The sequence below is a fragment of the Hermetia illucens genome, chromosome 4 (genome assembly GCF_905115235.1).
Source record: "Hermetia illucens chromosome 4, iHerIll2.2.curated.20191125, whole genome shotgun sequence".
Classification (NCBI taxonomy): Eukaryota; Metazoa; Arthropoda; class Insecta; order Diptera; family Stratiomyidae; genus Hermetia; species Hermetia illucens.
Genome location: NC_051852.1, coordinates 14,610,323 through 14,635,006, shown reverse-complemented (window position 1 = coordinate 14,635,006; position 24,684 = coordinate 14,610,323). Strand labels below are relative to the sequence as shown.

Below are 24,684 nucleotides of genomic sequence, written 5' to 3'. Positions count from 1 at the left end.
GTTCCTCTATTTTCCTTATGGCATTTTTGACATCTACAGAGACGTTTCGCTGGATCTTGGTAGCAGCCTTCATCTTCCGGAAGATCGTCTCGTCCTTCCTAAGTAGGTGCTCTTGACTTTCGGATGAACTGTATTTTCTTTATTGAGATGAGTTACGTTTCTGCCTGGTGGGCGAATCGTTAGTCGTTTTCCAGGGGGAATGTTACACGTCGGAGTTTGCCATCTTTTTTCGTGGTTCTTTTTTGGATCTCGAGCTCGACGGTATCTCTACCTTTTGGCCGCCAGAATTACTTCCTTCCACTGTGGTACTCTCGTTACTAACCCCCTTCTCCATTGGGACAGTGGGCCTTTCTACTTCTTGGGATTGGGGAGGAGCTTGCTTGTAGCTACGACCGGCTCGTTGCTGGTGGCATCACACATCTCCTTGATCTGATGTTAGGACTTATAGGACAGGAGGACCAAGCTTCTTGTTACCTCCTTGTGATAAAATCCTTGATCATGACCATAAAGAAATCCATGGAAGCAGCACAAAAAAAGGAAGACTGAAATTATTTGAACCCTTTTGTAACAAAGCTGAGGAGGAACAGCTTTTTTGACTCCGAAGAAATAGAAATAACGAAATTACACAAACTTCTTAATTGTTTATTGTTAATTGCTGCTATTTTTCGGACAATACATGTATAAATACACACAATGAATAATTAATAATTACTTCACCAACATTTATTGAAATTTGCCTAACACATTGGTGGTCGATATATGGTTGCAGTGACTATTTTCAACTTACAAATTTACTGATGGGGAGACATTCGATTGGTACAACTCATAAATTTGTGAAGTGGTGATGTCGGTTATTTGTTCATGATAAGCAAATGAGAGCCGGCAAATTAAATTGTTAGCATTTATGTACAAAACAAACACTTTGAGCGCTTCATTCATGAGCCCTGACCATTTATTAGCGGACGTGCAATTGAGAGCTGACAAATTATGCCCATAATTAATTACAAAAGCTACTTTATGAGTATTCCTGGATAACCTATCACAATGAAGTACATGCAATTAATTACAGCGCGTGTTATAAAGAGAGTTAAAAAGTCATCAATAATGCATTCATTGGGGATCTCTATTCATTACAGAGCCAATAATGAACGTCCCTCAATTTGGCATTCTGCAGAACTAATCACTGAAATTAAATGCAGTTCATTAATGGGTACGTGTCCATCTATCATACACACACAGCCACTCCTTCCTAGCCACATATCTCAGAGGATAATTGAGGCTTCAAATATCATATGAAAAACGGAACTGATTTTATGTATCTGACGCGAGATTAATATTGAAAATGGAGTTACTATTCATGTTACACGTTATCGGTTTTCCATTCATGAAAGGAGAGTGGATATCCCAACTTTGAGCGACTGCAAATGAATGGTGGCTTTTATGTTTCTCGTCTGGGCGAGGATTATGCCCAGTTCGAACGAATTACGATTGGAATTCTATGCAAATTAGGACGTTCGAATGTTTGAAAATTTCAATGCGATGATGAGTGGTGAAGTGGGCAAGTCTGAACTTTTCATCCCCAGCCTTTATGATGTCCTAAAGAGGTTGCTATGTCCACAGCCGCTCGTTAGGGAGTTCTGTGATAATTGACTATGTTGACTCGATTCGTTCAATTCAAAGATAATGCCTGAAACATGACTTGAATAGTCGAGCCGTACGTGCATGATAGAAAGCGTTTTCTATAAATGTCTAGTGGAACATATGAAAGTCCTGCTTGCCATTTGAAAATGCAATAAACTGGCGACAGACATCATTCAGATAAAAAGTTCATGCAAAATGTGTATATGTGGGATGTTGCCTGTAAAAAGCACAACTGGAGTTGCAGATGGTCATTGAGGATTCAAGTGATTAAAACACAAACAACAACTTAGCAAAATCATTCTTCTGAAAATCACTCTATTATGCGGAAAATTATAAATATTATAAAGTAAGGCGTACGATGTGCAAATTCTTTGTTCAAATCACGACTCCATAAATATATCCAATCCTCCATTTTCAAGGGTTTTTTGAACAATGTTCGGTTTCAACTTCACTAGAACCAATTATGCAGTGCCTGGGCGAAGTCGCATGACTTAACTATCAAAATTCTATTATATTACAGCTATGTGTGTCTGCACAGCAGCCAATGTGTTAAAAACAAACTGAAAAAAAGTTTTACAAAAGCAGATTCAAAAAACAGACTGTTAGTATCTTAACTACATAATACGAGAAAAAAGCTTGTTCTGTCCATTCATGGTTTTGTTCGTTGCTTGGCATATTCTAATGCGTTTGTGAGTATTCTCTTTTCAAGGATTCGATATTGTACGACCATCGCTTTGATGTATCCCAGCTTCGCTTGTCCTTTGATATGATTCGAGAGGAGGGTTTCGTCCTCTTCCAAAGTAGTCGGGAAAGCTCTGAGCAGAAGCGTTAGTCGAGTTTGTAAAAACATCCAAGTTTTTGATTCGAGACTAGTTTCGAGAGCACAGTCCATGTGCAGGAGATCCGCAGCTCGTTCCGAGTCAGTCCAGTGATTCAATTGTTCAAGATTCATATTGAAGATTCGTACGAATGCCAGTAGTTCGGGTGAGATGTAATCTGGCATCTTGAGAATTTTAAATTCGAAATTTTTCGTGATTTTTAAGCGTTCCAAGAGGATGGTACGCTCTGAGAGTAGTTCGTCGGAAGCACTCAAGCCCAGGCGAATTGTAACGCTGTCTTTAGTATTTTCTGGATATACAAAGCTGAAAATAAAAAAAAGGAATAATTATTTATTTATTTAACGGACAATAAACAGAATGAGCTCCAATTACTTATTGCACTCAGAAGGAGGAGAAATCAAGAACCTTAATCTATTCCTCAAACTACTTACAGAAGGGAAGTTTAAAGGGCTAAGCTAGCCTAGGAATCGGGGAATGGGAGTAGACTTCGAGCTCTGCGAAGGACACGTTGAAAATGTCTCCGTTACGTGCATTAAAAGACGCAGGACGGCAGGTGATGTCGTTAGAGGCGGCGCAATCCATCAGACCCGAGAAAAGTTTAAAAAATGTGCATAAATCTAGATGTGATCGACGCTGTTGTAGAAAGGGGAGGTTCAGAACGCGGAGACGGGAGGGTAGGTTTAGAAAGCGGAGGCGAGAGGGGAAGTTCAGAAAGCGGAGGCGGGAGTAGTCCATACGATGGAAGTTTTTCTTAAAAAAGAGGGAACGGATGAATTTACGTTGCACATTTTCAAGGGCAAGACAATCGCAATTACGGGAAGGTGACCAGATCACGGAGCTGTACTCGAGAGTACCTCTCACGAGAGAATTGAAGAGAGCTAAGGAGAGTTGAATGGAGTCAAAATCAGAGGAGGAGCGAAGTATAAAACCTGACAATTTTGCGGCTCGATTGGTGACTGCGAGGCAATGGGTGTCGAAGCGGAGCTTATTGTCGAAAGTAGCTCCGAGATAGGAATGGTGGTGCGCTATACTCCACTAAGGGGTTAATGGCAGCCATATTGGTGTAGTTGGTCGCCTCCATATTCAACCAGTCCGGCTCATTCTACCTTTGCTGATTTACAATAATCATCGAATCAATGTCTAATTTTGCATATTTGTGTATAATACACATAGTTGAGAGTTGGATCAAGGGATTGCAAAGGGCAACTCATTATCGACTTGGTAGTTGAAGGACGTACAACTAGGGATCCGAAAAATCTCTTTAATATATATGTCGAAAAAATATCTTTAATATCTATGTCGATTACGCCAGGGGTTTTGATAACGTCCCCAACACTTGGTTAATCGATGTCCTAGACCTGTATCCCATTGATCCGAAACTAGTAAAGTTGTTGGCGACAGATATGGAAGTGGGGCACACCATCTCATGCGCTCATTTGAGGGTACCAACATCTCAGGGCCTATTGGGATATGGAGGAGTATTCAAGGGGTCCATTGAATCCTATTTGGTTCCGTACGGTAAGTGCGAGCTGATACGCTTGATATTCTTAGATGGCATCATTGTCACAGTACGCGTAGTTGACATACTCAGCTAAAATATGGCCATAGACGAAGATCGATCTGGAAACCCTTCAGCGGTGGATATGAATTACTATATCCATTGTCCTAATTCGGAACCCCAATGCCAGCGGCTTTTGGGAGTGAGCAAGCGGTCGATATCCCGTGACCACAGTAGCAAAAATATCAATAACAAAGGCAACAAATGATAGGTTGGAAGGAGATCGTTGCCCGACTAAGGCGGTCTCTACACCGACCGCATTTGTTCAATAGGGACGACCATAGGAGGAGGATGACCCATTCAGGAGTTCCTCAATTCTTTGATCTGCGCCAATGCTAAAGGCGGTGAAAATATAAAACGTAGGAAAGCACGTTAAATGCTACGGAGGAAGGTGCGTTTAGAAGAAGTAATCTGGCCAAGCCTCATAGTGAACAGAGCCCTGAGCTGGAGGAACTACCTTTCATATAGCTTGGAGCCAATTACTTTTAGGTTTTGGGATAGCTCTTCCCTCTAGGTCGTCTCCGGCCACTCAGGATGGTAGTTTGACCACTGTCATTACAAATGCCGAATGGTGGTTATATGGATAGGAAAAATTGGTCGCATGATTTCGGGTCTCAAACTTCCACGCAGGGTCTCCACCAATTCAGCCTCCTTGGGCGGTTGCTGGAGTGTGGGCACCAAACGTTGGATGTCTTTATAAAACTCCGCGAAAGGTTCCCGGCCCTTTTGGGTCCAGTTTCGCATCTGCTTCCAGAGATCAATGTCTGGGAAACGATCTCTAAATTGATCCGGGAGAAGGCCCCGCAGATCTGGTCCATTGGCCCCTGGGTTACCTTGCCGATACAGTACCAGTCTGACGCTTTTCCGGTTTTATTGTATTCCAATAATGAAGAAAAGCTCCTTCGCAGAGTCGAATGAGTCAAGGATTCGACTCTAAATAGCAACTTATCTATTGGCAGTGATCTCTCTGACCCGTCATATCTTAGGCACAGCTGCGTGCAAACACGTGTCGACGGAGCGCTTCGATGGAGCTTCAGTATTTGCGGGCAGACCTTCACGGTCACTATGGGCTGCTGGTGGACTTACCGAACAAGGCTTTGATAGACCCTGCAATCTCTTTAGGGAAAATTTCTACCTGACAAAATGACACTCTTTCGATAATTTTTGCGAGGATCGTAACATTACTACGGAAAGCAGTAGCCGGTTAAGCACGATATGAAGCACCACATCAATCCTCCCGGCTCTTCAATCTTCTCAAAAGTGCGTCCCCTTTCACCCCAGAAGCTTGCTGTTGCGAAGAAGCAGTTTGAAGACTTGATGAAACAGGGTATCTGCAGACAATCCAATAGCTGTTCGTCCTCCCCGCTTCATTTGGTCCCTAGCCAAACGGCGAATGGCGGCCATGTGGAAACAATGCTGAAACAATTCCAGACCGATATGCCATTCCACTCATCCATGATTTTGTGCAATGGCTTACGAACTGCCGTATTTTTACGACCTTGGATCTAGGCAAGGCATATCATCGAAACCCTGTCGTTCCCGAAGACGGCTATTGGCACACTTTTCGCATTTTCCGAATTCACCAGGATGACTTTCGGCTTGTGAAACGCTGCGCAGACTTTCCAGAGGTTCATCCACTCTGTCTTGCGAAATTTGAACTTTTGGATGGATGTTTTGGTCGCTTCCTCTTCAGAATCTGAGCACTTGGAACATCTCGAGTCCATTTTTCAACGTCTCCTTGAGGCCGGACTTGTCCTAAGCGTTAAATTGAAAAATGCAGATTTCTCCAGAGGCAGGTAAAATTTATCAGCCACTTGATAACCCCTGACGGTATCCCACCTGGCCTAGACGAGGTTGAGGAGATAAAGAACTTTCCCCTACCAACCATGGTGAAGGATCCGCGAAGGTTCTTGGGCATGTTAATTTTCTATCGTCGTTTCTTGCCTAAAGCCGCTTATCATCAAGCTAGTTGCATCCCTAGCTGTGTTCGTCGATGCCTCAGATACAGCGGTAAGTATGGCTCTTCGCCTACTGGTGAATCAAATCTGGCAACCGTTGAGCTTCTTTTCGGAACAACTCAACCGAGCTCAACGTAACTACAGCGCCTACGATCGTGAGCTACTCGCCGCGTACCTCGCTATAAAATGCACGATTTAATGCACCAGGGCATCAGGACGATGAACCGGTCAGTTATCGAAAAATACTTCTGGTCGTCCACGAAAAAGGACCTAAACTCTTGGGTCAGAGAATGCATCGCGTGCCAGAAGTGCAAAGTCAACAGGCACGCTCGAAAGGAAGTACGTGTATTCCCTAGGTCAACCAAGCGCTTCCACACTACCCATCTCAATATCATCGGCCCTTTGTGTGACTCGCACAGATGCAAGTATTGCCGGACAATCATCGACAGGTTTACGCGGCGGCCTGAAGCAAAATCTCTGTCTGACATTACGGCACAATCATGTGCCGAGGCCCTCTATCGAGAGCGGATTCCGCGCTTTGGTGTTCCAACCGTAATCAACACGGACCAGGGAATGCAATTCGTCTTAATGGCTCTCGACGATCCGTCGTGGTCACGGTTCTTCCTTTCGTCCTCCGTGCAGCCTAACCAGAGGAATCCACAGCCAGCTCCACGGAGATGTTGTAACGAAAGAATTTACGCCTCCCCGCTAGCCCTGTACTGGATATCAGAGCAGTGTTAAGCGACTCAGGAATGCTGCGTCTGCTTAGGGACGCAGTTTGGAAGATGCGGTCAACTCCACCTTTTCGACGCGCGACAGCGAAGATCAACACCCCCAGGGACCTCGAGACGTCTATACAGGTCCTCACTCGGGTGGACGCTCCTCGGAGGCCGCTACAACCACTGTACGAAGGCCCCTTTAAAGTACTTAAACGAGGCGAGCACTCGTTAAAGCTCGGCGTCCGAGGCGGGCCCAAGTGGGTCCTCTTGTCGAGGCTGAAAGCGTTCGACGAGCCGGCCGCCGCTTCAGGAAACCGTCCGCGAAGCGTCAGATTCGCACAGGGAAGGTTCTCGAAACCTGCACTGGCACGCAGTATGTCTTTAAACTAGAGAGCCACAGGGCAGGCAAAGACATTGGATGAGGGAAGTGTTGGTAGGCCAACCTACTAAGGCAGGTGGTCCCACAAGTGTGACACAAAGCATCGTCAACGCATGTGACGCGTCCATGCCTAGGAGATGCTTATTCCCCAGTAGAAAACCCAACTACTTGTGGAATAGGGAATTGACCACTTTGTGATCAGCCTGCCATCGAGCCAGACGAATTGCACAGAGGGCGGTAGGTAGAAGTGCTCAGGGACAAAAGGAGCATGATTAAAAGGAAACCTCAAGCTTGCCATCCGGCGAAGCAAGAAGGAATGCTTTAAGGAGCCCTGCTCGGAAGTGGATTTAAACCCGTTGGGGAGCGGTTATAGAATTGTGATGAAGCCGTCATCCCCACAGATCATGCTCCCTACTCTCCTCGAAAATCATCCAGTCGTTATTCCCCCAGCGAGAGAGGGGCGTTGACATATTGAAAGATCTCTGATGTAACGGTAATTCCTACAGTAACCACAGACGAGCTGTTGGGAGATATGCGGCAGAATAAGCCATAGCAAAGCTCCGGTGAAGTGCTCAGATATCCCTGATGAGGACCCGTATTCCTACGAGGATTGTTTTGTCAGGGACGACAATGTTTCGATGTTTCGTTTAGCTTTTATTTGTGTTTCATAGTAAAACAAAGAACAACATCAAAATGAAAAAGATATAAAATTGAAAATAACTCGGGAGAATCATCTCTGGCACTTCTATATGCAATTGGAGCGAATTCCAGGAAAATTACATCCTAATCGGAGATATAAGTTTTGAAATAGCTTTTGGAGTTGAAATTGCAGATAGAATTCCTCAACTTCTTGCACAAGCACTTCCTCACGACCCACATAACAAAACACATTCATATCTTTTGTTTGCCTATTGAGGACGAGAAAGTTTGCTGTTGAGCTGAACTTCCTAGGAAATCTAAGCCCTTGTCGATTCTCCAGGACAGGCAACTTTCTCCACCCATTCATGCCATTTCCTAGTCCATGCACATACGAAGATGATATTTCACGCACCCGAGTTGTATGAATGGAAGTCGCTTTTATTATTAATTATAGTCAGGATAATGCTCTAATGTCAAAAATACCATGGAAGCATTCACCATCAACTTCCGAGAAACATCCGTAAACACAGCAGCGTCCTGAGTAAGCTGACAAGGGATACCATTAAAATCATATTTGCTTCCTAGAATGATTATGTTCCACACATAAAACTTGAATATAGTCCTTTGGCTTGCTTTTATATGGTTCCTTGCTGGGCTTTTTTCCAAGGGACGCGGGATTTTGAGCTGGGACACGGTAATCGAAAACCCTAAAAGTTACAGAGCGAGCAATCAAGGAAAGTTTGTCGATTAGTGTTGGAAACTTTAATTACAAGGAGAATGAGACACTGGAGTATTTTCAGAAGCAGTTTCGCCAGACGATTTTGGTGGTTTCGATTGTGATGGAATCATTTCATAGGGGAGAATGGAAGCAGAGCCTAGGAGCTCAGGCCATGGCGAAGTTCGGTCGCATTATATGTAATTGCACTTAATTATTTGCTGTGTTAGCATTCCATTCTCGGGAATGGAAGTTTAAATGGCTGGGGCAGCAATATGAACAATGAATGAGAGGAGGGCTGGGAAAGTGTTCAAGATTACAATCAATGTTGGTAAAATCAATAGCCAAATTAGACCTATTACTTACTTAGGACATCTACTTACATCAATTGGGAGTAACCATTATGTGGTTCTAATGGCTAAGCCAGCAATCCGGGGAAGTTTGAAAGTTTTTGTTGATTGAGGGAGTCTCAAGGTCACAACCGGGTGATGATGGACCGCACCAGTTGAGAACAAAGTGTTTCCCATGTTTTCGATGCAAGGGCCTTTCTATATGGGTAAAAGGGCCCCTGGTAATAAATATAAGCACATCGAGCACGAAGAGATAGTTTCTCTAAGTCAGAAAAAACTAACCCCCAAAACAAGAGCGGCATAGGTGGAGGATGCCAGTTTAAACCTAGGAAAAGGTTTAAGAAATTTACGTGTTGAACCCTGTCCTCCTAATGACAACAATGAAATCAAGCGGTAAACTGCAGGATAGACTGACGCGGAATATATGTAACTCCCTGAAAGTCAACCTATCTTTCTTTGGGGGTGATATGTGGCTCTCTAAGAACGAAGCCCCTCGTATACCAACACCAATCCCGAGTGTTATGCCAACCGTACCCATTGGATAGTTTCCAGCCGGGAGTAACTGCATTTAAACGGAGTGTCACTGATACTTAATGAAAACCCAAATTCGTACTCAAGAGGGGAGTAATCCCGGGCAGGCAGAAACCAGGAAGTATGAGGAGCAGGAAATTATCAAAGACCTTGTCGTCAGGCAGATGTGAAAAGGATGGAGTGCGAAGCTCGTGTTTACCGGCATATCTTTTCGACGGGGTCTTATACTGGTGGCCTGCCGACAGATGAAAATGGCTTAGGATCATATTCCCTGAACTGGCAGGCTGGAAAGAATCAAAATTGTCGACATGTACTGGGGATGATACACTAGCGACACACATTATGATTGTGTATCATCCAAGAAGATGTTATGCAGGAAATTCAATTCTCAGCGCATTCTTTGAAATTTTATAGTGATTGAAAATCATTGCACATCTTTGACCGGGATTGGAGTTGCGCGACAAAAATTCTGTGCATAAGGGCTGGTGTTAGTGCTATGTATGTGAGGCAGTGCATTGGTGTGCGTCAACGTGATTGCGAGCACATTTTTGCGAGTTTCTATTTATCCCTTCCCACATCTCAGGGGGATCAAAAGCAGAGTTTCCCTAAAGATTCATTGCGGATTAATGCTAATGGATCTTAATGGAGTCACTGAGCGAATGATGCTTCACAATTCCTTCATAGGATGTTTGGTGGAAGCAAACACGCGCAACATTTTCGGCAATTGATCCATGTTTGTTTTCCTAGGTAGTGAGTAGCAAATAAGTAGATGCATCCAAGATCAATCTTTCGGATGCATTCGTTTCTTGCTGGGATAAGATGGGGAGACAGATACAAGAAAACCATTTAAGCGACATCAACAAACTGATAAAATAATAAATTAACAACATAGGGCACGGGTCACTTACTTACCTCGCCCCTACCCGAAATTTATACAATGAGGTGCAGTGTCCTTTTGCCGCGGGATTCGCTTCTCCTGTATTTAGTCTTCTTGGCATCATCCTGAAGCTGTAGCGCTAGACATGAAGTATCTTATGGGCGTACTAATGGCTCAAAATTATAATCTCTTATTGTGAGCCTCCAGAAGCAAGGAAGAGGGCAAAGGTAAACTCCTCACTATCGGGGTAGATGGCTGATCCTGGATGGATTCTTGCAGGCAATCAAAAGACGAAACTGCCTTATCAACTATAGATTTGGCAACAATCCTATGAATGTGCTCAAGGAGGAGTTGAGGAAAGATACTTCAGCGAAGACTTCGGGTGGGAAACTAACCGAGGTTAACGAAGGAATCGCGGAAGCCGTAGAAGTTGAAAGGGCAGGATCAAGCAGGAAAGTATGCCTGCTGCCCAGTGGGGAGAGAAACCTTGACATCCTAGACATAGATTTTCTAGGGTTTAAGGTGGACAGTAATATGCAGGAAAACACCATATCGAGGGAAGAGGACGTCACTCCGGCAATCAGTGGGAAAAAACCGCAAATATTAATGGAGCCCATAATAATAATAATTAGGGTCCTGGTCTGGAAGCAGGAAGCATGCAGGTAATTTGGCACTCCTTTTGCGAAAAACCAAGAGCTGACATCATTCTTAAACGCAATTTAGAATATATATGTCTTTAGAATTCCTGGCTAGAGACTTTGTGGCTGTCCAAGTTTCACTGGAAACCGGGAGCAGAACTCGGGAGGCAACATGTGACATCGGGCTACTTCCCAGGAGACGACATTCGGAATTCATCAGAGCAAGTCGTTAGACTGGTCTGGGGAAATGGCGACACTAATCGAAGAGGTAAGTGTATTCTTGACTTTATTCTTAGTGATAAGTTAGAAATATACAACACAGGGAATACTCCAACATTCGTCCTCAGCATTCAACAAGAGAAAGTGCATTGATATAACTGTAAGAAATACTTTGATTATTTGATTGATTTGATATTTCTCACAAGTTTGCAGTTGGTGGTTCACCCAGGCTTCCCTTTTCTTGCTGTGAAATTACTTCTTCGTTTATCGTAGCTCACTATGCATTTTTCTCTTCTATGTTTACTTCCTCGCCTACAGTACCCTCTACGCCCCAGACTACTCCGAATCATCATCAACGGCGCAACAACCGGTATGCGGTCTAGGCCTGCCTTAATAAGCAACTCTAGACATCCCTGTTTTGCGCCGAGGTCCATCACCGCTCCATCTTAGGCAAGGTCTGCCTCGTCTTCTTTACCATAGATATTGCCCTTATAGACTTTCCGGGCTGGATCTTCCTCATCCATACGTAACCTATTGAGCCGGATTTTATCCACAACTTGACGGTCATGATATCGCTTATAGATTTCGTCGTTATGTAGGCTACGGAATCGTCCATCCTCATGTAGGGGGCCAAAAGTTCTTCGGGGGATTCTTCTCTCGAACGCGGCCAGGAGTTCGCAATTTTTCTTGCTAAGAACCTAAGTTTCCGAGGAATACATGAGGACTGGCAAGATCATGGTCTTGTACAGTAAGAGCTTTGACCCTATGGTGAGACGTTTCGAGCGGAACAGTTCTCGTAAGCTGAAATAAACTCTGTTGGCTACCAACAACCGTGCGCGGATTTCATCATCGTAGCTGTTATTGGTTGTAATTTTCGACCCTAGATAGGAGAAATTATCAACGGTGTCAAAGTTGTATTCTCCTATCTTTATTCTTCCCGTTTGACCAGTGCGGTCTGACAAGCTATAAAAGTTCAATAAACGGGTTTTATGGAAACACAGGTACGGTACGAAATGAGTGAAGTTGCAAAAGGGAAGATTTTGGTGTTGCGAGCCGAATATTTAACCATGCGGGAAATTTCGGCCAGGGTAGGCTACAGTAAGTCTTTGTTGGACTTGGAGGAACACAGTTTCTATAAGGATTGTACGATGAATGCTCCAACACGCTGGGATATGTGCACACCGGCCCGCTAAGAAACCGCGTTTGATCGCTCGAATGAAACGGAAACCACTTGAATGGGCTAAGGAGCACAAAAGCTGAACTTTTGATGATTGGATTCTACGAACATCAAGGCATCCAGTGGCCAGAATGAACTGGGGATGCTTTTTGTATCACCAAATTGTACGATTAGCTATGCTTGAAGGGATGATCAAGGCTGTTGATTATAAAAACATCCTGGAAGAAAATTTGGTGCCTGTCTTTAACAAATGATCAAAACGTCTACCAAATTAGCTTGGAATTAAGAGATTTCTTTGTGTAGTAATAAATGCAAAACTGGAAGTGGTAATCATTTGGAAAAGAACACTCAAATCATATTATATTGCACTACTGACGCACGTCTAAAAACATTTCAAAGGATTTTATTTATTTGTACCGAAAGGTTTAAATAAAAAACTACTAATTATAATAACAACGTTAATCCCGCAAAATTCGCATGTTTTTATTTCTGATATTTATATGGACGCCATGCAACTGAGCGCTTGTAATACAAACTTTGCAGAACTTCCACGAGCTTGTGATCCGCGCCGCGGTTGGATACAGAAGAGACCGACTTATTTCCATGCGGTCCTTACTGTCCCAACCAACGGCATTTTTTTACCGCTGGTTCTCCACTCCCCTGGTGCGTTCAGAAAACGAGTGAGTGGAGAGTTTCGGAGTTCAGCGCCATCTACCCGTCCGCATCCGCAACATCCGAAACAAATTTCGAATGCTGCAGATCCTGCCGCGCCACATGTCCTCGAAGAGCATTTTTCGTATGTCGATCAAATGAATTTCTAAGGTGATTCTATTCCTTGTCATCGAGCTCAATTAGTAAGCATCATTTTTTCCTTAATTCTTATTCAATCTTAATTTTTAACAGGTAAAGAATTATTTACGCGAACTCGGTGTTTCGTGTATGTTACGGCCTGGAAACAGTCCGAATCTTAACCGGATAGAGAATCTTTAGCGCATAATGAAAGTGCAGATAGCGAAAGAGCCGCCGACTAATTTAGAAGAGTTAGACAGAATAATCCAAAAGATGTGGTACGTAGGCATTCCAGCAGAAGTCTTGAAAAATTTAATCAGTTCAATGCCACATCGAGTTATGGCGGTTAGGCGGCACGAGTTCTTCTGGTACGAAGTGTTGTCGTAAAGCATACCAGATGAGTTCGTGTGGTACACGGTCAAACGCTTTCTCTAGATCCAGAAAGGCAATGTAAAGAGGGCAATGCTTCTCACGGTGTTTCTCCATGAGTAACCGCGCAGCGTGTATTGCGTCAGTAGTTCCGCAGTTCTTGACGAATCCGGCTTGATTCATGGTTATTTCAACGATTACGCGAATACGGCTATCAAGAATGCTTTCAAAAATCTTCATGGTATGGGAAAGTAACCGGATCGGACGGTAATTTGAACATTCTGCTGGGCTACCTTTCTTTTTCCATATTGGAACAGTGGTACTTTCTTGCCAGTCAGATGGTGTTCTTCCTTCCTAAATAACCCGGTTAAAGAATTCACTGAGCCACGATGTTGGGTCCCAGCTCTTCGCTTTCCAGAGTTCAGATGCGATGTCGTCAGATCTTGTTGCTTTCCCAGATTTCATTTGTTTTATTGCCTCCTCGACTTCAGTTGCGCTGACTGGTGAAACTGCTTCAAATGTCGGCAATGATTGTGTAAGTGGAGGATGAGCAAATTCTTCAGTTGAAATCTGCTCGAAGTATTCTCGCCATCTATCCGTCGCGGCTCGACGATCAGTAAGCAAAGTACCGTTGTTGTCATTAACGCAACAGAAGTGTTTGATATCCTGTGTGCGTTCATTACGGGTTTTAGCAAGTCGATACAGACCTCTCTCGCCATCCCGAGTGTCCAGTTTATCGTAAAGATTTTTGAAATGGTTCGCCCGGGTGACAGCGACCGCTTTCTTTGCTTCCCGGTTGGCATTCTTATAAATTTGCCAATTAGCAGGCGTTTTATCGTCGAGAAATTTGTGGTAGAGGCGTTTCTTTTCACGGACCTTCATTTCAACATCATCATTCCAAAGCCAAGTATCTCGGTTGATGTACCGCTTACCCGGCCTGGTGACCCCGAGGGTTGCAGAGGCCGCTTTGTGGATCGTGTCTTTCATTTGGTTCCATGATTCTTCCACATTCGTAATGATTGGCAATCGTATGAGTGAGACCGTTTCTTCTTTCTTCTCACCAAATCGCCACCACTTAATGCGCGGCGGGCCAGTGCGTTCCTCACGCTGTTTTATCGGTGGATTAATTCGCAGGGCGGCAATCAACGGCCGATGTTGAGGTGCGATGGTCTCATAGGGAACGACTTTGCAATCAGTGACAGTGGTAAAACGTTGGAAAATATAGTCGATTTGCGTTTTATTGTTCCCACTATAAAATGTGGGAAGATGAGACAATCATTTGATGAACCATATATTTATAAGTACAAGGTCATGGGTGTCCGCAAAATCGATTATACGCTCGCCACCTTCATTGCGCGCTCCGAACCCCTTTCCCCCTTGGCACCTGTTACCGTCTGCCTTTTCACTCACATGACCATTAAGGTCGCCGGCAATGATTATGTAATCGTCAGCAGGCACGTGACAAGACTTTTCATCGAGAAGTTGCCAGAAGGCATCTTTCTCGGCATCAGGTCGACCTGTCTGTGGTGCATACGCGGTGAAGAAGTGAATAGTGCTATCAGTTGATATAATGGTGAGCTTCATCAGCCGATCATCAAATCGTTCGACTTCTTCAATGGCATCACGGAAACCCTTTGAGATGGCAATGCCAACACCTTATTGAGTGTGTGGGTTGCCAAAATAGAGAAGTTTGTAGCCATTTTTACCGCGTTCGTGTTCAATATCGCAGCTTTTGGCACCACACCATCGGGTTTCTTGCAGAGCGCAGATGTCAATGCACCTTTTCTGAAGGGCTCTTGCGAGTTCCTCGGTCTTTCCAGTTAGGGTACCAACATTTAGCGTGCAGACACGTATTTGTTTTGTTCGTTGTGTGCGGACTAACTTGCTTACGTCCTGACGCCGTCCATGCGTCAAGAACCCTTGCCCATTTCTCGACAGGACCGGGGCCCGTCCTACCGCGTCGACTGAGGTGGACGCCCTAGCATTTCTCCGAGGCTTGTGACTCAATCCGATCATCATGTTTGTAACGACATTCTATGCATTTTCTTGGTCGATCTGCCGTGGGGCCTGTCACCAAGAGAGATCAGGTATTATAGGATTTAGCATAGTAGAATAACTCCAACTATACTCTATTTATCTCTTTCCCTGATCTCAGCATTTTATTTTTGTTTTACTGAGGATAATACAGAGTACGTTGCCTCAAACCCTTCTCCTTTACCTGGGCTTGGGACCAGCATACTATGTTAATAGCATGGCGGAGTTAGGGATATCTACGGACACTGCCTCCAGGTTTTGTGAGGAGGAGGACGAAACCTCTATGCACGTCCTGGGATAGTGTCCGGCACTTGTGCAAAGTAGGTCGATACATCTGGGAGAACACTTAATACCAGATGCAAAGCTGAAACATCTGGAAGTGGGGAACATACTTAAGTTCCTAACGGTTACAGGCCTACTTGAGACTATGATCGTATCTATTGACTATAACCAGTAAAAGGGGCACAATAGTTCTTCAAGGACGCGGTGCGACTTTCCCTTAACAAAATAATAATAACAATTAAGTAAGAATAGTATAAACACGAAAGATTAATTTGTACCTAGCTTAGTAAGTAAGCAGAACCAAGAAAATATATTTACTTGAGAATCTGAAATATAAATTCTTTTTTTATTTTTTAGAAGCATCTACATTTATAATTTTAATTCCATATCTAATTAATTACAGTAATGACGCAAATGTCCACACGAGTTCACAAAAAAATTAGAAAAGAAAGAAGAAAGGATTTCCATCTTAAAATTTCAAATATAAGCTGATGGTTAATTAGCCTTCCTTATTTATTCCCTACTAATATGCGAGTATCTTATCTACATTAATATATGTTTTGCCACGTAATGAAATATCTTTCTGTGATAATTTTCTTATCATCTTAATTACGTTCTATAATAATTAACAAATTATAGTACAACAATAATATTTGTTTAAAGAAATCTACAGTACAAGCATATGTTATTTATATTGCTTGTTTCTAAGATAAGATATCTTTGTACTTTGACCTGCGTGTCAAACAATGTAACATCTGTGTAACGCATGATTACAAGATGCACTCTGACCCAATCAGTGTAACATTTGTGTACCACGTGATGGGAATGTACGAGTATTAGATATTATGACATCTGCATCGCAGATGGTTGAATAAGAGTTTGACCTGCGTGTCAAAAATAGAAATCAATTTTATGACTTGTTCTTCATAACAAAAGAACAATATTTGGCCTGCGTAGATATAGTATAAATAGTTAAGATCCTACATGTTAGTGGACAGTTCTGATTCGGAAGTAAAAAGGATCGTATGATCTTAGGAACGGAAACTCTGTTTTTTATAAAGAAGTGAAAAACATAATCAACACCTCGCACCTACGTAACTGGATAAGGTAACAGAGTTCAGTTATTTCTATACAGCATGTATATGCATATTTGCACTTACATGCTGTACCTATCTATCTAAAGTTAAATTTTTGTTGAGAATAATTTATTTGGGCCGATCCCGGCGGTACTGCAATACCGGGCCAACCCGCGACAGAGGTGGAGCAAGCCCCTAGCACTCCGTCAGTTTCCAAAAATCAGTTTAACATTTGTTGTCCCCCTATGGGGGATCTATCAGATGTTAAGCTGATAAGAACAGATACTACACTTTGATCTTAGCCATAAGGCCGAGAAGCGATACCGACTGAGCGCTCAGTTTGCATTTTAAACACCACAGAACACGACATGACTACGAATTATATTCAAGTTAAAAACACAATGTACACTGGCGGCCTGGTGCCCGGTGTGTTTCTTGTTGCGATGGCTAGATGATGTGCGAAAGAGCAGGCTTGATAGCGGTGATGATTGCGAGAGGCATTTGTTTCTATACTTTCATTCAGTGAGCGTACTTCGTGACAGTAGCATGGCGTCGGAGCTCGCTTGTTAACAAAAGGGCAAAACCTGGCAGTTGTAGGTTCGTCATTTGCATTGTATTAATTATAAATTTCTCTGTTTTAGATTTCAGAGGAGGCAGGCATTTGGTTCTAGCTCAATTTATCTGATTGATTTGTGCTGCTGAAGATACCGACATAAGTATGAAGAGAAGCTTCGACATTATTTTACGATTTCTTGATGAATGCAAGATTCGTGTGTTTTTCTACCAACCGAGTCAAATGGTAAATGGTAGAAAGGGCCATTGAAAAGAAGATGAGAAAATAATAATAAGGAGATGGATGAAATGTGTTCCCGAAATAACAATAATCGTTAGCATCACAATCTAATTCGATCTTCGACATAAAACGTGTTAGAGCACTTCATTCAAGACCACGGTACAGTATAGGAGGCAATGTGGTCAGCATTGTGTTGGCTCGTGATTATTACCCTAATTTTACTTAGGTACTCATTCACAGTTGAGTCGATTGGTATCTGACATTCAGTCAGGGTGCAAATCTCTCTATCAACCTTTCCCTGCGAGAGCCTAGCGCCCTTACCATTAAATCATCCGGATAAGGTTTATGTAAACTTAAACAAGTCGCGAAACCGGAAACTTGACGTTTCAGATATAAAAGGTTTTGTGTTTCCCTATGTGAGGAGCATAACGTAGTTCTCCATTGGCTGATAGCATTGACCCGAGATATTTAAATCGCTCAGTCCTGGGCAGGTTACTGCCATTGCCATTAATTCGGAAGTCCTAAGATGAATTTAAGGGGTTTTTTTCAGTAAATTTCTAAAAGTTGGTAATATACTATTAGTGAGCTTATTTGAGCAGATATCGAAATTGCATATATTTTGAGGCCTAGATTACATCTAAGCGCATCACCCTGATTTTTTTTCGAATTTTTAGGTTGGGTAGTTTCCGAAAATGAGTCCTGTCTCACTTCAAGTGCGTATATTTTGACTCCTTACTCATGCACTTTGCAATTCACGCCAAAAATAATGCCAGCTTCGGAAATTGCGAATCGTGACCTTTCATTTGATACCCTACACGACTATATCCAGTGAAAAGATTTTTTGAATCTCTCCTTTGCATGTATGGGGAGACCCCCTTTAAATTCCACCTAAATTTATGTCACTCACTGTATGCGTGGGATATCATAGTTCCCATCTCTCCACCAAATTTCGTTCGGATCGGTTTAGCCGTTTTGGAGAAAAGTACGTGTGACAGACAGACATACATTGAATCGATTTTAACAAGGTTTTGTTTTACACAAAATGATTGGTTACTTTTTTCTGAATTAACCCCATTATTCGAGCAATAGTAAGTTAGATTGTTAATAAAGGATGTGTGCAATCTACGCCAAATTAAATCAAAGTCTAGAACATTAAACAATGTCGATGGTTTATATTATGTCAATTTACATTATATGTCATGTATAAAACCGAATATTTCACTTGAAAAAAATGAGCATTGCAAGCCTTTCCTTCATTATAGTTATTGATGGGTCAACTGGGATTTGTACCTTGGAAAATATTTAATTATCGCTGTGATTCCATTTGTATGTAGGTAATCTTGCATGTTAGGTATTCTACGTTAACTTGGAGCAAAATAAACAAATTTGACTTACTATGACCTGTTTAATAATAGTGAGTTTCGCTTCAAACTTTCCAATATTATGTCTCAAATTGAGCTTTATGCTTTCACCTTTATGTATAATACAATTTTATATAGAGTCATATTTTTGATTTTTTTTCAGATTTTTCGGGTAGATAGTTTCCGAGAATGAGTCCTCTCTCACTTTAAAAGTGTACTTTTTTATCTCTTACTACGCTATCTTGCAACCCATTTCAAATCTGCTTCGCAAGATACTAATCGAATCCTTCCGTTTGATGCTTCACACAGCTATATTCGGAGATAAAAAATTTTGCAGCCCCCTTAAACGCACCATTAGACTTCACACAAGATTATGTCTTTCATTTCATGTGTGGAATTTCACAGTCTACATACATATGTCCACCAAAATTTTGTCAATAGGTATACCTGTTTCCGAGAAATATGCGCGACGCATAGATCAACGATTATACTTGGACTAAAGTAGAGAAAAAATGAAGCCTGCAAAAAAGACCATGACCAGATGCACCGATAATTACAGAAACGAGCGAGTTCACATATGTGGAAATCTTGCTGAGGGTTAAGGTAGATAGTAGGCGAACGTATGAAATGCATAAAGCTTACGCAAAAAGGTCTGACGAAAATTAGTTACAAAACTTTCATAAGAGGATCCAATCCTTCATAGGTCAAGGAAAGGAGATAACAAGTCGAAATACCGGCAACTCGCGCTTCGGGTATAAAGGCTCCTATGTGAGAAATTTCTACGCCATTTTTCCATCCATATTTAGCTACAAATTCAACATATTTCTTCTTTTTTTGCCAAACTACAAGATATAAATACGTACATATTACATACATAGATGTTGCTCTCACCCTAAACAAGCAAACTGCCTATTACCGAATAATCTACTTATAAATGCACGTATATGAATTGATCGTACCCATATTTTTGATTTACTTCGTGCCCAAAAGCATACATATATAAAACGTATATTGAATGCCGCTGGTTTAATGTACAAATATATCTTTCTGAATTCGATATTACCCGCAAACTTCATTAGACATTATTATTATATGTCTGTCTGGAGTAATTGATATTGAAATAGAAATGATTAAAAAATTAAAACAAACTGTTTCTTTGGGACCCCCCATTCATATGAGCTCACTTTGTTGTGGTATTGACGAATTGATATGTGATCATGATGTCAGACACGTTGTAGAATGTACGAAATTCACAAAAAATGGCAAAGTTTCACCACCTGTAATTTTGTTAATTATAGTTGGATTTGCTTCAAACTTGACCAAATTGTTCACGTCAAAATTTTGTACTCCTGGTATGAACATAAGGGGGGGGGGGGGGTTTGCCGGGTAAATTTCTAAAATGTGGAAATATACTATTATTAACTTTATTTGTGCAGATATCGGAACCGGATGTATTTTGAGGTCTAGATTTCGTAGAGATAGATGCACCACTATGATTTTCTTTTCAAATTTTTCGGTTAGATAGGTTCTGAGAACGAGAACCCCTCTCCCCTACGTTTCACTCGATATTAAATATGGAAGCAATTTCAAAAAGTACCAATTGAGCCTTTTCGTTTGATACCCCACATGGCTACATTTTATGAAAAAAAAATTTGCACCCTCCATTCACATATATAGGAAGCCCCTCTTAAACTTAACACAAAATGGCGCCACTTGCTGGATGTAAAAGGAACAACGGATCACACGCTCTTACCAATTTTCGTGACAATCGACCTAACCGTTTCCGAATAAATCGGGTGTAACAGACAGACAGACGGACAGACAGACAGACGGACAGACAGACAGACTGACAGATGGACAGAAAGACTCGATTCTAATAAGGTTTCATTTTACACAAAACCTTAAAAATAAGCATTTGGTTTTAGCTCAACTTATTTGCCTACGAATGATTTGTAAGCTTTTAATCGTTGTTCAAGATACCGACATAGGTGTCATAATTATTTAGAAGGGTAGAAAGGCCATTGAAAAGAAAAAGAAGAAGAGTGAAAAGTGCTTCCGAGATAATAACAATAATAGTCGTAGCCGGTGACTAGCCCAATTGAGAAAAGCAGAGAGAGATGGATAGCTTCAGTCTGTACACCACCGCGGCGATTCCGGGGGTAGGTGGGAAAAGTGCAAGAACTGTTTAGTCTTGCAGATTACTCACTGAGGAAGCTATTACCATACCTGACAGTTAGGTACAAATCCATTGAATGAAGAGGAGGATAGATTTTGAGTTCCATACAGATAATCTCCGGGGGTAGGTTCAGGTAGGCAGCGGATAAAGTGCAGCGGGTCGCAGACAAGTACCGCTTTATCCATCATCAGGGAGCATGCACGACTTAAGGTTATCGCGGAAACTGGTGACCAAGAAAGGGGCAGAGGCGCGACATCAATAACGTCCAAGCACTCTTCTTCACCGTCCGGCTGATGTTCGGGATGAATCCCAAAGAGCGTTTATAGAATTTTTGGAAACGAATCCTTTGCATAAACCAGATATTCCCGGACTCTATGCTTCTCCAGTAACTCCGAGAATTCTATATCAAATCAAATGATCAGATTGCATCTGGACTATGTGCTGATATGTCGCAATTGTATCCGAGACTTCCAGTTCGTTAAATGAACAGTTCACTTGGTCGAATAGGCCTTTCTAATGAAGATATCGCCTCGGAATTAACTGCAACACACGAACCATAGCCTGTCTTGACCACTATCGATTTCTTATGGAAATACGTCTGCAAGTTGGAAAACATCCTTGACGTCCCTGAGCCCGCTCCGAACCAGGGCCCAAGAAAAATTCTTCGCCAAAAGTGTTAGATGGTCGTCTTTCGCTGGAATATAATGAGGATAACTTTGAAAATGACCTCTTATACCAAAAACTTGTTCCCTTTGCATCAATTCCTGTTATAATTAACTCCAGCCTATCCAATACCATATCTCACACGTCAGCAAAGTATTAAGTTGCGCAAGCGGTGCATTCAAGTCACAACGATTGCTTTTCTCATTTAACCAACCGACTTTGCAAATATTAATTAGACCTTTATCCCCTTCGGATTCATCTTGTCGTCTCATGTTTTTTCGCAACACAAGGAGAACTTATGTCTCAAAGAGGGACAGCCCATCCACCACTGCATGTGCAAATTTAAAAATGATGACGGTACGAAGTACATTTCCAACCAGATCCTTTCTGATTCAGCCGAAATACTGCGTGCCGTATGAACCAATTTTCGTAACCTCCCATTCACCACAATAGTGATAGTCATGCGTTTGACGATGAAGTAAGAGCAGTCTTCTACACAAATCGCTGTTCATAAGCTCAATATGTTCGTTCATTTAAGCATAATGGTCATTATTATTATTCTGTTAAAGGAAAGTCGCACCGCGTCCTTAAAGAACTATTGTGCCCCTTTTACTGGTTATAGTGTAGCTATTAATCATAGTATCTCAAGCAAGCCTATAACCTTCAGAAGCTTTAGTATGTTCCCTACTTCCAGATCTTTCAACTTTGCATCTGGTGTTAAGTGTTCTCCCAGATGCCTCGTCCTATTTTGCACAAGTTCCGGACATTGTCCCAGGACGTGTATAGAGGTTTCGTCACACTCCGCACAAAACCTGCAGGCAGTGTCCGTAGGTATTCCTAGCTTCCCTAGGTGATAGTTTAGCCGACAGTGACCAGTGAGAATTCCCCACTATGATTCGGAGGTTCATTTTGGTGAGGTTTAAGCAACCCTGGACTGCTCCATCCCTGGTAGGCTCGCCCAGTATAGTTCCTCAACCGTTCCTCTTTATTTCTTAGATTCATAGCCATGAAACCGTTTCCGATTCCATAGAAGGGTTCTAGTCCGTGTAAAGGTGTCCCTGCTCCCTTCTACTGCTACTGTCTTGGCTAGTACGTTCGCTGCCTCGTTGCCTTCCAACCCAGCATGGCCTGGAACACAAGGTATCCAGACCTTGTTGGACGAGCCGAGTGTATTCAGTCTCTCAAGGCATTCCCACACCAGTTTAGAGTTCATCCGGTTGGACCTAATTGCCTTGAGCTCTGCTTGGCTATCGGTGAGAATAGCTATGTTCTGCCCCCTGTAGTTCTTTTGCAGGTTAAAGGAGGCACATTTGTCTATGGCGTATATTTCCGCCTGGAATATGCTAGTGTACTTGCCCATTGGCTCAAAGTACATTTTCCTGGGACCAATGACACCGGCACCCCCTCCCTCTGCTGTGAGGGATCCGTCAGTGTACACAAGTAATCAGTTGCTGGTTTAAGCCGTATGTCGCAGCCACGCTCTCTCAGTTTGCCTTGTTACTCCAACGTGTTTCAAACTTCTTATCGAAATGTAACCTCGTTGTCATGTTATCCCTTGGTAGCAATAATTCGGCATACCGCCTAGAAAGAATATAGATAATGGTCAATGCTGATCCTAATCTAACTACTTCCCCATTTAAACCACTTTTTGCCAAAGGCGGTAATGGGAATTCAAAATATCTCTTATGCTGAGAAACACAGAATAGTGACATGGACTATATCGCCGGGCAGCCCAGGATCTGCTTCCTCAAAGTCTGCTCGACAACAAAATTGAAATATTGGCCACTGTATGCCAGTAATAAAGAATCCTCCAGACTGGTGACTGGTATTTGGGTACCAGATAGAAGCACAAAAGTTGCAAGATGGACCTGCGGAAACTAAAATTTATACCCTACAACCTACGTAGGATGAAAAAAAAGCATATAAAGAAAATCCCAATGGGGAGTTGGATATCCAGGAAATTCTATGGACAAATTTTTTTGGACTCGTCCTCTACTGTTCTTGGACAAGTGCCCTTGGGGTGACCCACTCGTCGACCATGTTGACAAAGTGGATTGTATTGCATGGCGTAGCTCGAAGTGTCATTGTCGCTCCTCCTTAAAGTGTGACCTATCGACTCTCATTCCCGTCTTCTAATCACAGTGCGTACGAGTGCCAGGCCTGTGCGTCGATCAAGTTCTTCGTTTGAGATAGTGTCTGGCCAGCGCATTCGGATGATACAACGAAGACAGTTATTGACGAAAACGTGGAGCTTTTGGATAACAGTGGAGTTCACTTTCCATGTGTTGCTCCCATATAACAACACAAAATGAACACTAGCACAGAATAGTCTTAACTTGATCTTGGGTGTTGAGGTAACTGCATTTTCCATTTCCAGATTTCAGACAGGGCAGCGAAAGCAGATCTAGCGCTGTTAATGCCTCATAATCCATTTCGGTGCCACCGTCGGCAGAAACCATGCTTCCTAGATATACAACTTAATCGACACTTTCGATACTCTGCCCATCAATGCAGATAGCAATAGTGCAATAATCTGCCAGACTGAGAACCTTGGTTTTGATGGTGTTTATCTTCAGTCCAACTCTACTTGACTCTTTTACCAAATCCAGTCATTTGACCAAGGTCCATGACTCGGCGAGAGAACAAGCAGATGACATAAGCGTAATCGAAATGTTTGAAGAAAGATGTTATCGTTCATTGAATTCGTTCACGTCCTCCGGACAAGGCAGACTGAAGAATGTCACCGATAAAGGAGAGGAAAAAATATATCATAAAAATATATCATATATGATAGATGACCGTAACCCTGGTGGACTGCGCTTTCGACCCCAAATGCGATATTTTGTGCCATCATATGCCGCTCTGATAAAAGCAATTAGATTCTCTGGAATACCCCTCCTG

At 42.4% G+C, this 24,684-nt stretch overlaps 1 protein-coding gene and 1 non-coding gene across 2 annotated transcripts in view; both read right to left on the bottom strand.

Annotated features, from left to right (window-relative positions):
- Positions 1–1,939: 1,939 nt before the first annotated feature.
- LOC119654623 (actin-histidine N-methyltransferase) overlaps positions 1,940–24,684 on the bottom strand; it is a 358,831-nt gene continuing 336,086 nt past the window's right edge. Inside the window, exon 3 of the mRNA XM_038060095.1 lies at positions 1,940–2,783. Coding sequence (XP_037916023.1) covers positions 2,291–2,783 — 493 coding nt within the window. The 3' untranslated portion in view covers positions 1,940–2,290. The remainder of the gene's footprint in view (positions 2,784–24,684) is intronic.
- Positions 16,919–17,112, bottom strand: LOC119656353. Its single transcript, XR_005250055.1, has one exon. It is a non-coding gene; the product is annotated as a U2 spliceosomal RNA (small nuclear RNA).